The 15,946-nt window shown below is 45.8% G+C and overlaps 1 protein-coding gene across 21 annotated transcripts in view; it reads left to right on the top strand.

Annotated features, from left to right (window-relative positions):
* The window catches only part of LRRFIP1 (LRR binding FLII interacting protein 1), a 121,696-nt gene that overhangs the window by 60,336 nt on the left and 45,414 nt on the right, over window positions 1-15,946 (top strand). For 10 of the 21 annotated variants that reach the window (XM_066575390.1, XM_066575388.1, XM_066575372.1 and 7 more), the window contains exons 2-5: window positions 2,743-2,829; window positions 9,353-9,370; window positions 13,287-13,334; window positions 14,905-14,949. In XM_066575390.1, the coding sequence (XP_066431487.1) occupies window positions 2,743-2,829; window positions 9,353-9,370; window positions 13,287-13,334; window positions 14,905-14,949 (198 nt within the window). Of the gene's footprint in view, window positions 1-2,742; window positions 2,830-9,089; window positions 9,239-9,352; window positions 9,371-13,286; window positions 13,335-14,904; window positions 14,950-15,946 lie in introns of those variants that run through there. The other 11 variants (XM_066575375.1, XM_066575387.1, XM_066575385.1 and 8 more) reach the window with 3 other exon arrangements.

The raw sequence follows: 15,946 nt of genomic DNA, 5'->3' as shown, positions 1-15,946 counted from the left end.
AAGTCTGGTGCCTCTACGGTAGACGGGTGCTTGGCACACCGCACAAGCGGACTTGTCCAACAAACAACAATGTGATGATAATGGGTTCAGCACTGCAGATCCACAAGTGTAAAGTTACCGGTCAGCCTTCTACCGCTGGGTCCGTGTTTAATGCTTGCGTAAGGCTGGATTTATGAAGGAAAACCTCCATTGTGGGGATGTTGTGAGCCCTTCAGTATGTAATGCTATTAGCAAATCAAAGCCAACTGCTGCAGATTTAGTTCAAGAATAGTTTCCTTGTTGGAAGAAGTTGTAGGCGGGGGGTCTTCCTATGTGTGTGTGATTGTCTTTGGGCTCTGTGAGGGGTCTTCTCCATTAATATCGCTCTTATATAATAAGTTGTTTTAAATTCCGGCATAATATTGGGATATGTGGGATGCCTTACATTGTGCTCTGTTCCCTTTTACGCAGGATGTCTATTAGAGATGAGCGAGCACGCTCGGATAAAGCAGTTGCTCAAGCGAGCATCGATCTTCTCGAGTAACTGCTTACTGGTCTGAGCGTGCTCGGGGGGCGGCAGGGGTGAGCGGCGGGCGGAGAGTGAGAGAGATCATATACCAGTGTTGTCATATTCTCTAGGACACTACCAAACTTCAGTGCTGCACTACTTGCACAAGGCTTTTACTATTCCCAGCCCTACACAGACTGCAGTATGGGGTTTCTAGTATAGACAATTATTATAATCCAGGTCTCCATGTTCATGGGGCCATACATCGCATGTCTTAACCCCAGGACTAGTGAGGAGCAGAATTTTGAAAAGTTCGGTTCAGACAATTTGCCAAACTTTTTTTAAAAAGTTTGGTTTATTCCAAATTGGCTTAAACCGAACTGTAAATAAACCCCTAAGGCTGGGTTCACACGGGAAAGATTTCCAGTGGAAATCTCGCGGATTTGCCGCACCGAAAATCCACGAGTTTTCCGCTGGAAAACCACAGTTGCATGTTTTGGAGCGGCTCCGCCGCCTGCATTTCCGCTGTGGCCCTCTCTTCCCATAGAGAGGATAGAGGCCGCGGCAGAAAAAAAAAATTAACATTCTGTGTCTTTAATTTCCACGCAGTTTGGCCGCAGCGTGCTGATGAGATTTTTGCAAACTCTTGTCCACTTTGCTGGCTAATCCCGGGATCAGGAGCTGTGTGCGGACAATCCGCACGGAAATTCCACAGCAAAACCGTCCCATGTGACCCCAGCCAGAAACTGGGGTATAACCGTGTTTTATACAGGGTTTTTATGCCTCTTTGGCTTGTTTTCTACACGACTGAGAATATTGTGCACATTTTGTGCATTGCGAGACTCACAAAACACGTGCAGACATGACTCCATTTTTTTTAATGGTGTCATACGTATGAGTGATGTTGCCTGAAAATCGCTTTGCATCTGCAGGTAAAACGCAGGTTGCCGAGCGCAATATCGGGCTACGTTTCTTGGCCCGGTCTGGTGCTCGCCTGTGTGGAGGTAGCCTTAGGGCTCATTCATATGGCCATATTGTCACTGCATATTACGCTCGTATTTCCCTGTGTAATATGCTGTGAATGGAGTCAATGGACTTTCATTTTATCCATGCAGACCACCGCGTGGGCACTTGGTATCGATACGTAGGAGAAATAAATCACAGGATGCTCCATGTCACTGTGTATTATACGCCGCCCTATGTATTATACGCCGCCAGTATGATATGCTGTCCATTTGCATGCTTTGCGTATGGGCAGCATTTCCCTAAGCAATTAAGAAAATAATTTTAAAATCACACTGCGCATATCCGTGATCGGGCATGCTCTGCGCCATATGCAGACCATGTGCGGTCTCTGCTGGCAGAGCGTATGGGCTGTAATGTGTGCAACGCTGTGCAAGATCTGCAGCGTTGTACGTATATGCCCATGAGAATGCGCTCTCGGACAGCGTTGTACACCAGCGTTCAGGACTAGCGCTGTGTGAACCGAAGCAGTAGAACTTTGTTAAAAGCTCGGGTCGGATTACCACTGAACAAAACCTTCCACAAATTTTGAGCCTAAATAGGGTTTTACTGGTTCAACACTAGAACCCACAACACCTTTCTTTGGCCGACTGCGCACGAACGTAATTTGTGTGCCGCCCGCATGGGAGAGTTGCGCGGCACGCAGCAAGTACACGATGACATTGGATACTTGCTGCTGGCTGCCAGTTGCCATACACTATCTTGACTTGTATGTGTGCATAATATGTTGCTAAGATGGTGCATGCTGTGATCTTTTTTGTGTACGCAATATGCGCGATTGGCAGCACGGGAGTCTATAGCAAATCAGTACAGCGTATTCCACGTGTGGAATACATTGTACCAACGCGGTCATGTGAAGGAGCCTTTACAAAAATAGAGCTGATCACCCAAATCCCCACCAACTGCCCCTATTTCCGTATTGATTATATGTGTATGCTGGCTGTGTTTTATCCATTTGTGTACGTAGTTTACATTGTTTTTGTGTTGCTGCTCAATAACTGCGTGTTTTATGCTTAGTGGTTTATGAATGTATTTCTTATAATGCTGCTCTATACAGAGGCAACATAGTTGAATAAGTTTGATAGGAGATGAAATGGAAGCGAGATGAGCGAGATGAACAGTAAGCGAACTGCTCTTACTACAGAGACTTTTCTCATATGTAAAGGGATTCGGAAGCTACAAGATACATTGTATACAATGGCTTAAGTCTGATTATGTTCTTGTTTCCACAGGCAGAGGCGCGATTGGCGGCCAAGCGGGCAGCACGAGCTGAAGCCCGAGAGATTCGTATGAAGGAATTGGAAAGGCAGCAGAAGGAGGTAATGTATCACCATATAATCATCACTGGGCTGTAGGCTAATCTAGTCTAACAAGTATAGATTACATTACTATTGCTGTAGCGCACTTACAATTATCGGTCTCATTGAATAGGCCATGCTGGCATCTAAAGCCTGGTTTAGACAACGATCATCTCTCAAAAAATATCTTTTGAGCGATAATCGTTGTATGCCTTTACAGCGCAAGGTGATCGCTCAAAGTTGAGTGATCACCTTGCGCTCCGAGCGGGAGATGCGTCCAGCTGTTCTCTGCTCAGAGCGCCCAGCTGTTATACCGCTGAGCGCTCGGAGCGGGGGATGCAGAAGACAAGCGGGGCTGCTTGTCTTCTGCATTCAGCTGTTCTCTGCTCGTAGCGCCCGGCTGTTAAACATTTGAGTGCTCCGAGCGGGGTACGCTGAACAGCCTACGTTCACGGAGCGCTCAGCTGGTATACAGCTGTGCGCTCTGTGTGGAGTATGAAGAACATAGCTGGACCGCTTTGTTCAAGGAGTGGGATACAGCTGAAACAATAGTATCAGCTGTATCCCGCTGTGAATTCCTGATATGGTTGATCGTTCTGATTGACGGCTTTTGAGCGATAATCATTGTCAATTTACCCATTTTAGGCCATGGGGCATAAACTTATTTGGAGAACAGTGGTGATCCTTGCTAAACACTGTTCTTTGTTGAACGTGGTTTCTGATGAAATGCACTATGGTCTAAGTGACTGACATGAACTATGTATCACAAGGACATCGGCTAGCTATGAATGCAGCAGCTAGGAATGCATGAGTCAGTTCAGAGAGTTGCCCTGAGATTAATGTCCTGTGTGACGGGTGCACCTGTCATGTTCTGTGGAGGTACAGTAGTGAAGCCATGAACCACCACATTGCCGATTGCTTAAAGGGAAGCTATCACCAGCTAGAAACACCAGAAACTAAGTTACGGTGCTTATAGGTTAGGTGATGTGGAGTCCAGGGAGCCTCTTTTCATATGAGCCCCGTTCCTACGAAGTCGGCGCGCGCACAGCAATCATGACTCTTTTCAGAAGGAAGCGCACGGACATTCCTATTCATCTCTATGGAAGCTTCAAGTTAGTTGCATTACTATCTGGGAGCATGTGGTTGGCAATCGGCATGGTTAATTTCCAGGACCTGAGAATGTTTTATGCATTGTTACAGCTGATCATTCTCCAATTAGACCGAGTGATCTGTTGTGGAAGCTGGAATGTTGTATTTCAACAACATGCCCTATGCATGCTGTGCGCAATTATGCATCATTAGGATAAGACGCTATACCAGCTTGGATTACCCAGTGCCGTCCACATGAGCAGCATGTAGTGTCTTGGAATTGTGATGCATACTATGCACAGAGGGCATCAGGTAGTTGAAGTGATGCGGCCATCCTTGTTTCTCCTGCCCGGAGGGTCGCTGTATGTTTTGTGCTCAAGAACTTTTCCAAGGCACACCGGACTCTGAACAGCGTATATCTCTGTATAACACATTCACCCTGAAAGCCTTTTACTCTCTGTAAGGATACGTTCACATGTAGCAAAAGATAATGCAGCAGAAAATCAGCATCGAAAATATAACAAAAACGGGTAAAAATCCACACAATAGGTTTGGTCTTTCATGCAGACCCGCATCAGATTTCACCCTTTCAGTTAAAGGGTAAGGATTTGCGTCAGAACGGCAAAGACTTTGAAGCGGTTTTGTGTCCCGGGTTAGATGTGGATTTGATGGGATTTTTCCATGCTAGGCTGTGTGCACATACCCTTAACCCTTTCCAATCCAATTTGTATCCTTTTTTCCTAGGGGGCTTACTCTTTTTCTGCTGTTATACAACAGCGCTATCTGCTGGCTAAAGCCAGTACTGCATGAGGTGACACATTGAATAGGCTCCGACAGCAGAGAGGCTGGCAATATACAGTAAGAGAACCCCGACGGACGTCTTCTAACATCGGAGCTGTACCGCCTTAAATCATAATGTCTTTAGAGGTCAGACAGTGGATTGGAAAGGGTTAAGCCTCATGTCCACGGGGAAATTCAGGCCTGCACGGATTCTCCATGCTGAATCCTGCATCAGGTCCTTCCTTTCCGCAGACATGAGGCCAGAAAATCAATTATACTTGCCTCTCCGGATGCTGTGGGTCTCCCCTACATCATGGCTGGATCTTCTTTCTTCGGTCCGGCGGCAAAAACAGCTGCGGGTGTGCCACAGGACCACACAGCTTCCATAGGCTTGAATAAAAGCCACAGGAGCTGTCCGTGTGTGAAAACGGCACGAAATGGAGCATGCTACGGGTGGTTTCCCGCCCCTGCGGTTCGCACCAGGGAAAAATAACATGACAACCGCAGGTATTTAATTACCTGCGGGTGTCCAATGATTCCCTATGGGTGCGGATCACGCGTGTGGGAGACCCGCACAGATTTAATAATTAGATTTTGCCCGTGGACATTTGGCCTTGACATTTCCGCCGGTGTGTAATTTTCACCCTTACAGTAGCAATGTGTACATAGGAATCTGTAGGCTAGAGATGATCATTGACTTCTATGGGAAAATGTTCTGTCCAGAGAAAGGGAGGAGGTGAGCTGTGCCCAATTCCTATTTTGAATGGTGAACCTTGTGTTCTCTATATATTGGTGTTACTTTCATTGTATTATCTGTGATGATGAGGCGAGTACTGAAATGTGACCTCTACAGAACAGGAAGCATCTGGGTATTATGAGGGGGTCACCGTAAAGACTGCAGCATTTCAAGATTTTTATTTTTACAGATGGAGACTTTAAAAATAGGGGTAAATAAGCAAACCCCACCACATCTTATTCTTTTTTCAACTTTTACTTAAAAACTTAAATTGGAAATGCATACCTATACACAAATGTCATCAATTGTGCCCAGTCCTGGCATTAAAAAAGTGGCAATTTTTTCTCCGGCCACTTCCCCAGCGGTCGACTCGAATAACATTCACATCTAACAAAGCCAAACACCGTTTTATAGTGGAGTTTTGGCAGATCACGGACTACACAAATAGCTAATGTCAACAACTGGCTCTACGCCTTCTTCCATTATTGCCGTAATGCGAAAATCTTCTAGAACACTTTATAAATACCGTCTGCTTGACATATTTCAACACTTCATGACGTTGATGGCAAATACTGGTATGTGGCTGGTTTACGTTTACTTGCCTCTTCAGAAGTAGCACTTTACCTTGTACAGCCTACAAGAATCGCCACTAATTGGAAGGGACAAGAAAGAAGGTTTCTAGCTGACATTAAAGGGGGGTTTCCATGGCACAAAGTGGGCATTATTAACTCGGGATAGGTGGTGATTGACTAGCGCCACAATACACAGGCGTGGGAGTGGAAGTCGACGCCCCCACCCCATGTAGTGGCCGGCACTGGTAATTGTAGGTGCAACTCATTAAAGTCCATGACAGCCGTGCCTGCAATTCCAAGTGCCGGCCTTTACACAGGGGACAGAGCCAACTACTTCCGCTCCGTACCCCTATGTATTGTGGTGCTGGCAGCTGGCGCCCAATCAGCTCGGGTCTCCAGCCAATTAACTATTGATGACCTATCCTCATTTGTGGAAAGACCCTTTAAAGGAAATGAGATAGATGTTTTAACTTACTAAGACATTATTTCATATACTTGACATTGAGCTTAGGGCAGCATGTCAAAACCCAACGCAGCAATTACTATAGACAACTGCTCCATTCTTGTGACTACTTGTTATGGGGCTCTCCTAATATTGAAAGAGCGTGCTCCATAAAGGTTAGGCCCATTGAAAAGGGAGGGGAACATTAGTCCTGGTGGTAATGACAAACTGTAAAGGGCACCTCCTCTGGGAATTGCCTTACCACATCATCTGCACCAACTCAAGTAGGATCCATTGAGAGTCCAATAAATGCCCATGACATGCCACCCGATGGTATTGGCGTAGGTCGGGTCACTAGAAAGCTTGAGGTCTTGGGCTTTTTTGAGCTGTGAACTCCAGACAACTCTGCAAGTGACGTAAAGAGATTCCAAAAGGGCGCGGCGCTCTGACAGATGCAGTGAAAAAAGATCATGTTAGCCGTGAGTGGACATCGACTCCAATTATTTTCCAACACCCACGTACAATCCGTGGGAAGATGGCGCTGACAGATGCAAGAGCGAAACAGGATAGCAGCTCTTCAATCATTACAAAAATGTGTGGTATGTGTAGCTTTATTCAGGATGGTCCCCACCTCTACCCACGGGTTTATAGTGGCCTTGCTGGCTCATTCTCTGCATAGTGTTGATCATTTTGAGCAAGCATGAATGCTGTAGACATGGGTGAATTCACTAGTGCTATTGTTACAACCAAGTCAGGGGAAAAACAATCCATTGGAATATTCTGTAGCGGGAATAGTTTATGCCCTATGGCTGAATACTTTGGCTGAGCCGCAGTAGGAGAATCTAGTATAGACTACCGCTTCCATGTACTCACACAGCAATTATACTTCTTCCTCTCGCGACTCCAGCAGAATCCCTGTGCAAACACCCAGAAATGGCGGAGAGTAACGCAGCGTTTTAGATGTAGCGATTACCATTCAAACTAGCGAGAGCCAACGATAACCGTTCGGCTTAAATGCGCGTCAACAACCGAATGAGAATCTTTTGGTTCGTCATTCAGTTTGTTATTGCAGGGATTAAGCACTCCCCGTTCGTACAAATGTGAAACGCTGAATGAGAAGTGGGCGATACTTAGCCATGATCTAAACGGGATGAACGAGTTAGCGGTGACGTCACTCGCTCGGTCAAATGATAATAGGCTCGTCTAAAAGTGGGCTAACCTGCCTATCTTCTGTCTTGAGATCAAGGGCTGCTCTTTCACCATGCCATACAGGAAGGACTCGTGTCCACGGGCGTATAGGTAGAACGCTGCCGGTGTTCTGCAGCATTTTACTGGTGATTGTGATACCGGCACTTCCGGTAGAGAGCTGGCGGAGGCTGCGTATTGGCAGCAAAAAAAAATAAATTCCCTGCTCTGCTTCATACTGGGGTTGCATATGAATCGCTGCCCATGGGCAATGTGTTACATATGGACAGTAGTGTATACGCTGCCCATAGAAAAGAATAGGGCTCACGCTGCATAGTACGCTGAGAAGTGGAGCACGCTGCAATCTATTTCTTGCACGTATCTACACGCACATACGCATGGATCCATGAAAGTCCGCTTACTTTCATTGACTCCATTCACATGAATGCTTAATACATGGTGAAAACAATGTCGTGAACACGAGTCAACAAGATTGGCGCTTATTTGTCTGGCCTTTGAATAGGCAGATTCATCATACCTTAAGCCGGGCTCACATGACCGTGTTCTACAACGCTGTGTAAAAATCGCGGTGTTTTACTTGCGTCGAAAAAAGCGTATAACCGCATACTGTGGTGCGTATACCTGTACATGTACAGCGAATATTACATGCGCTGTCCTGAATTGGCTTCCTGGTTTAGTGTTTTGTTTTTCTTAACGTCTCGTCTCTTAGAAACATGCGTATAAAAAAAAAAGCCATACATTCGTGATGTAATTGTGTATTCACTGTGTTCCGAACACACCCATGGATAACAAGCGGGCTGTACGCGCAAAATACACGGTAAAATAAAACCTGCTTTTTCTTTTTTTTTTGCACATGTAACAGATGCAGTACATATACACAAGTGAGTAGAGCAACGAAAAACAATGCACATTCATTGCGTATTATGCACACGTACAAATACACTTGTGTGTGCCCAGCCTTACTGTTGCATCGCTGTCGTCAGCGCATACCTCGTTCACATGAGATGTGCTGCTGACAACGTGGTTTGGTCTTTTTTTGTTCCCCCCCCCCCCCCCCCCCCCCCCGCCCACGCAATTAAGCGTTTGTTCATTCGTCGGGTGGTCATTGGGCTGTGTAAAGGCCCTTAAATGTGTCGTCCTGCTACATTGTGTGGATGAGATCACCTGCTCTGAAGCAGTCATATTGCCGAGTGTTTTCACGTAATTAAGTTTACTCCGAAGCAGAACTGTAACCTGCCCGTGGCGGTGCGGCGCCCCCTGCTCGCCCTCGCAGAGCTCTGGTTACTTGTAACAGGAGTTGTCAGCAGCCTGTGTGCCTCTTCTCAAATCACAGACATAGGGGTATACTCTAGGTTTGTCACGTGCCAGCCTGACCTAAATTGTACTCCACCAGCTAGGAGGCCGCACACCTCCTCCTGCCTCTGGCTGGCATATAAATGTCTGCGGGCTCCTAGGACAGCCGGAGCCGGTCTTCAAGGAGAAGCCACATTTGCATCATACAATCCAAGAATGTGGCTTTATCGGACCTGAGAAGCCTTGTTAACCCTTCTCATCCCATGGAACCGTTGTTACACCGTGTTAGCTTAACCTTACATTAATGGCCAGGTGTCGTATCCGCTGTCTGCACTTTCTCTTTTCACTGTTCTGCCTTGTTTCTGCTTACTATTTTTCTCCTTTGTTCTGACTGTCACATTCTCTTTATTTTTTCCTCTTTTGCAGATTTACCAGGTTCAGAAGGTAATGTCAATGTGTGTGATCCCTTGCATGATCTCTTGTAACTAGACTGCGTGTTTGTGTGTAACTAGCATTATAGGGGCATTCCGGGCTCGTACAGCTATTCTCTAGATGGGTCATCCGTAGTCAGCCCATGTGGATGTGCCGCTCAGGATCCGGATCGGCCTGCTGTCAGTGCATCAATGGTCAGGAGAGGAAGTGAAATAATTTCAATGGGAGTGAAGCCGTGCTCTCACTTCCTCCCCTGATCACCGATGACTACACCAGGGCCCAGCCGGACAATCAGCTGATCGACGTGGATGAACTACTGATGACCTAGCAATTGAATAGGTTATTAGTTTTAAAAGTCCAGAATACCTTTTAAAGTGGTTCTGCCAAGATTTAAAGCAATCCCTTATCCACAAGATGGTTATTTCCTATCCGATGAATGGGGGTCCGACATAAGACCCTAACCAATTACCATAATGGGGGTCCCATGTGTCAATGCAGTGGAGGTTGAGCATGCGTACTGTTCATTTCAGTGGGACTGCCAAAGACCTCTGCTTCATCCGCCTTCAGGACCCCTGTTTTGTTAATCTCTTGAGTCCCTCTGGCCGAATTTCAGCAGATCAGTTAGGCCTCATGTCCACGGCAAAAATGCAATTTTTAAAAACCGCGCAGATCTCCCACAGGTGTCATCCTTGCCCATAGGGAATCATTGGGCACCCACAGGTAATTATCAGTGTGTCATTTTTCCCAGTGCGCGGATCGCACGTGCGGGAAAGCAATCGCAGTATGCTCCATTTTTGTGCTGTTTTCCCGCATGGACTGCTCCTGCGTCCGTGCCGCGGAACAGCAGGAGTTTAAAAAAATAAATAAATAAAAAGACGGTACAGCGCATGCACATCCACCGTACAGAAGAAAGAAGTTCCAGCTGCCATGGAGGAGAGCCCTGCAGCGTCTGGACAGGTGAGTAGGATTCTGTATGTGGAAACCGTGCTGGCCCGTGGACATGGGGCCTTACGCCTCATGTCCACTTGCATGCACGGATTCCACTGCTTAATCCCGCAGTGAAATCCGTGTGGCCATGGAGAGGGAAAAATACATTTTCTTACCTCTCTGGACACTGCAGGTCTCCGCTCCGTCGCGGCCAGATCTTCTTTTCTTCTGCCTGGTGGATGTGCTCGGCACCCTGACAGCTTGCCGCACGCATGTGCCGTGCACACTTCGTTCTCTAAAATCTAAGGCACAGCACAAAAACAGCTGCCGGTGTGCCGTGGGTACGGACGGTTTCCATTGACTTCAATGGAAGCCACGGGAGATCCGCAGGAAAATGGAGCATGCTGCGATTTCTTCCCATGCATGTGACATGCACGCCGGGAAGAAATCACATCCGCATGCTTTTAGCTACTCTAGGGATGCTAATGCTTCCCTAGGAGCAGCAAGACGCATGGATCTACCATGCGGGGGCCATGTGCGGATTTTATAAGGCCTCATGTCCACTAGAAAAATACGATCTGTGCGGATGCACTGCGGGTCACCATTTGCTGTGGGGGTTGTTTTTGGGGGGGGGGAAAGGGTTCGGGGTGCAAAATCCGCAAATCGAATTAAATTACATCCGCGGGTGTTCAATTCAAATTTTTTTTTACACTGGATGGCCAACTATTCCCCATGGGCAAATTTGACTGTGGATCTCGCCTGCGGAAGAACATGCGGATTTGGTAATTCTATTTTTCTAGTGAACATGAGGCCTTAGTTATTTCTGAAATCCGCACATGATTTTTGGTGTAGAAATACAGAAAATCTCCTTTAATTATGGTTTAAGCTGGTTTTAGCCATTGCTTTCCTGTTGTGAAATTTTAGTTGCAGAATCCACATCAAAATTCTGCAATGAAGTACAGAACAGTGTTAGTAAATGGGGTTTTAACTACTCTATTTACTCACAGAAGAAAAAAACCGAACATTCTCTGTTGTGGCTATGCCACGGACTTGTACACTGAAATAAATAAAATCTGTAGTAGAACTATAGGTTATTTTATAACATTGCAAGCAGGTAAACTTTTTCCCCATAACTGGATAACCCCTCAAATGCTTTTTTTATTGCCTTTTTACAACATTGAGGTCACTCACTTCATTTCAAAGTTCTGGGCACCTACTTTCAGCCCATAAACTTATCTTGTAGGGCTAAAGGTAGGTGACAGACTTCCTTTACGGCCTACGGGTAGGAAATGACATACAATTACAAGCTATGCAGTCTTCACTAGGGATGAGCGAGCATACTCGCTAAGGGCAATTACTCGATCGAGCATTGTCCTTAGCGAGTATCTCCCCGCTCGGCAGAGAAGGTTCAGCTGCTGGTGCGGGTGACAGGTGAGTTGCGGCCATGAGCCGGGGGGAGCGGGGGAGAGAGAGAGCTCCCCTCCGTTCCTCCCCGCTCTCCCCCGCCGCTCCCCGCCCGCTGCGAGTATGCTCGCTCATCTCTAGTCTTCACCCATTATATTGCAAATTTTAGGCTGGGTGGCAAGTGCATAGCACCGGCCTTATGGTCGAAGCCCATCTTATTCATTTTATCCCTGCATTCCATAACAGAAGTACTGAGCTTGGTTCGTGTGCTTTGTTTAAACACAGCATATTTATAAGGCAACTTTTATAACCTAGCAGGAAGATGAAATGCAGCATCCGTCCAATGATTGGAACAAGCAGCGCCAGACTGACCCATTGACTATAATGAGGTCCATCTGGCTTCCATCCTGCCCTCCAGGAGTTTGTGCTGAACCTGCTCCCGAAACTCCAAATGGAGCCTCCAACGCAGATATGACCTGAGCCTAAGATACAGAGTCTCAGATCTAGGACTCGTTTATATAATGTAGTCACCAAATAGTAGTCAGGTACCCGTTCTTCGCAGAAATAATGTTTACACTGCATTTATTTCCAGTGATCACAGGTGACATTTTCTGATTGACGTCTGTTTTCACTCTTCTCTATCTGGTCCCAGACCGCCATGAAGACTACTTACAGCCATGACTTGTCTCTGCACACTCTTCCTATCCTCTGCTACCCCACTGACACTGTCAATGCCTCACCACAGTACTAGTGGCCTCTTTTGTGCCCCATAAAACAATAATGCTCTAAAACGGTCACCACAAGAAATAATGCCTCCCTAATAATATTTTACTTTGTTCCTTCCCATATAATAATTCCACTTTGTGTCCCCAGTTACAGGGTAATAGTGCCCGCTTCATGCACTGGAAAACTAATAATATCCCCACAGTCATAGGGCATAATTTGTGTCACTCACATATAGTGCTCCCCTCCGATGCCCCCCTGAAAACTCGGTCAGTTGCACAACGACAACCCCCGCTCCGTGTGTAGCCCAAGTCCTGACGTGTCCTCCCTGTCTTCTGTATACGCTGTACTGAGATTGTAGGAGGCGGGCTATAGAAGGAGCTACGGCCTGCTGTAATGGGGCAGCTGCTGGAGTACATGTGACTGTCCAGCAGGGTTAAGATGGAGGACTATTTGGGCGGCCGCTCATACTGCCCCTTTTATAATCTGCCATTTAGTGGGATTTATATGCCAATTTAGTTATTTGTGCACAACACAATGGTGGGCTACATCACAAGTGTATGTGAATGATAACGATACAAGTTCCCTACAAGCCAAGCATGTAAAGGTGGATATACAGTTTCACTGCTACACTGTTCTGTACTGTCAAATAGATCTACCAGCATCTTACATTTTTGTTTTACATTGAAAGACTGATGCAAATCCATGGGTGTATATCTGTACACAGAAGACATATGAACCTGTCCGAAGGGCAAAAACCAGATCTGTCAGATGTCTGCCAAACGTCTCCAACTGTATATTAACTAAAGAACTTAACTGTCTGCTGAGTAGCTCTCATACTGATCTGTCTTCTCTTTTTCTCTTCTTTCTTCAGAAATATTATGGTTTGGACACCAAGTGGGGTGACATTGAGCAGTGGATGGTAGGAGTTTCTCAGTGTAGCCCTCCCTTATGTTCATGTTATTGGCTCATATTTACAAAAGGTCTTATTCCAGTTTTTGGCTTAAAAAGTTGCAAAAAGTTACTTTCCTTTTTGTGCCAGCCCCACCTCTGTTCCAAAAGATGAGCGTGGCTTAATCCGAGGGGCATGGCCACCCTAGACCGACAGATTTATGTTTAACTCTCGCCAGAAACTGGCATAAATTATACCATAATCACAATCCTAGTTTTTCACAGTGCGGTTCTATCTTTCCTTGCATTTTTTTTTAAAGCCGACGTTGGGAGCAGGGTCATCTGCGTTGGTCTGTGTCCCACAATCTGTAGTGCAGAGTAAATACATAGCGACTGACAACTGATGCTTTCCACTCATGTTTACATTTTTGTGACGGGTATTGTGTTTTTTCTACTTGTTACATGCTTTGCAGAAGTAACCAACGAGCACTATGTAGGAAATGGAGGAATAGACAGTGCTGTTGCGAGACGCATCAATATGTACCCCATTCTTTTGAATGAGGTCATGCACATAAGCGATGTCCTTTTCTTGGGCATGCCCTCGCATCGCCCATTGTCTTCAATGGGGCCAGCGGCAGCATCACACCGCATGCTAGGTGAGTGCGACGCGAGGTTTTCCATTGAAAGCAATGGGAAACACTTCATGATCCTCCACTGCTGCCGACATCTGTGACGGAGGATCACTACTTCCCCGAAGTGATGCAAGGTGGTTTTGATACAAAAACGCTTCGCATCTGCAGTAAAAAAAACCATGTTGAGCACGATATTGGGCCGAGTTTCACGGCTCGATATCGCACTCGCCCGCGTGAAGCCGGCCTTATGAAACAAAAAAAGGAAAAGAAATTCTGTGCAAAATGGAGTTAAAAAAAAAAAAAAGCCCTATCTGTCGCGTAAAGAAAAAATAACAGCAAAAATAACTTTGGCAGCCAAAGGGGAAAAAAATGGAGCCATTAACCATTACATGCATGTAATCATAACACTCGGGTCGTAAAGGCGTTGAAGGTAGTGTGCATCATCACGGCTAAAATTCAAGATACTTTACAATTTGAGAATACCGCCTTATTCTGTCCAGTTCTTGCCATTCCTCCTTCCAGTGAATGTGGTTTTCCCTATAGTGTGTAAATGGAAGGGCATGCTGCCCATAAAGTGAGAATTTCATGGTCCTTATACCGTGTTTTTCACGACTCCAAATGTCTGTTAAAAGCTCGTTAGTTTTTTTTTTTGTTGTTGTTTCTGGTTGACTTGGAGAGCAGCAACAAATCTAAGACGTTTGGTTATGTTTCCATCTGTGTGTGATAGGAACTATAGTGCTGCATTCTGTTAAAACAAGCCTCAGGCAGATGAGAATGAGCCCTAAACCGTGAGAGGCTTTAGAAGTGCCTGTGATTCCCTTTAGCCACTTTTCCTTGTGCTTTTCCTTGTTTACCTCCTGTGTTCTTGTATCCTTTTCTTGTGCCCTCTTGTATCGTCAATGTCCCGCTTCTGCTCCTTGATCTTTGCTGCTTCATGTTTTTCTCTTGTTCCCCCCGCTGCGTTTCCAGGAAGACAGTGAGCGGTACTCCCACCGACCACGGAGAAATCTCCAGGTCAGTTTATCACCCAGCGCAACTCATGCTTCACTTAAGGACTACTTCCGGATCAGGTGTTAATCTGAAAATTACAGGAATAATCGTGTCCTCAGCAGATCTAGAAGAATGTGTAATAGTGGATAATAAGTGCTGCTGCCCAGTCATCCATCAAAAGAATAACTACATTTCTGTCACACGCGTCACCTTACTGACTCATCCTATCGGCATCTTAAAAGGGATTACCGATTTTCTTTTTACTCCTAACAGTAACATGGTTGTAAGTCAGTTCAGCCTGTTCTCCTGCAATGACTTGATTAATAACTCTGAGGCTGGTGAGGCACGAGCGTATTCTGCCGCATTTATGCGTATGTGATACAGACAAGTGTCCCGGCCTGACCATGGATCAGGAGAATCGCGGCTAGGTCGGGACACTGGTCCGTATTACGGACGCATAAATACGGCCTTAATGTGCCTGTGAGTCACCGGTCTAATAGTAGAAAATGTTTTAAAACGTATAAGTTAACTTTTTCTTAAAACTGTACAATGTGTAGACTAAATGTCGCTTCTGGAATACATTTTATAAATGGGTATTGCATTTCTTTATTAAATGTTTTTTTTTTTTTCGCCCCAGGATTATACATTAATGGGTCACCTGCATGCGATTATTGGCGGTCCCACCTCTGGAGTCCCCACACATGAGCATAAATAGGAGCAGCAGCACTTGCTTTAACACTTTACGATCCAATTTGTTTTTTGGTTTTCCTAGTTAGCTTACGCTTTTTCTGCAGTTATACAACGGCGCTATATGCTGGCTAAAGCCAGTACTGCATGACGTGACACGTTGTATAGGCTCCGACAGCAGAGAGGCTGGCAATATACAGTAAGAGAACCCAATGCATGTCTTCCAACATCGGAGCTGTGCAGCCTTAAATTATAATGTCTTCAGATGTCAGACAGTGGATTGGAAAGGGTTAACCCAATAGTCTCTCTAATGAAATACCTGATCTATAACCAT

The sequence above is a fragment of the Eleutherodactylus coqui genome, chromosome 8, assembly GCF_035609145.1.
Source record: "Eleutherodactylus coqui strain aEleCoq1 chromosome 8, aEleCoq1.hap1, whole genome shotgun sequence".
Classification (NCBI taxonomy): Eukaryota; Metazoa; Chordata; class Amphibia; order Anura; family Eleutherodactylidae; genus Eleutherodactylus; species Eleutherodactylus coqui.
Note: the sequence above shows the minus strand (reverse complement) of the source record. Positions and strands in the feature narration are given on the sequence as shown.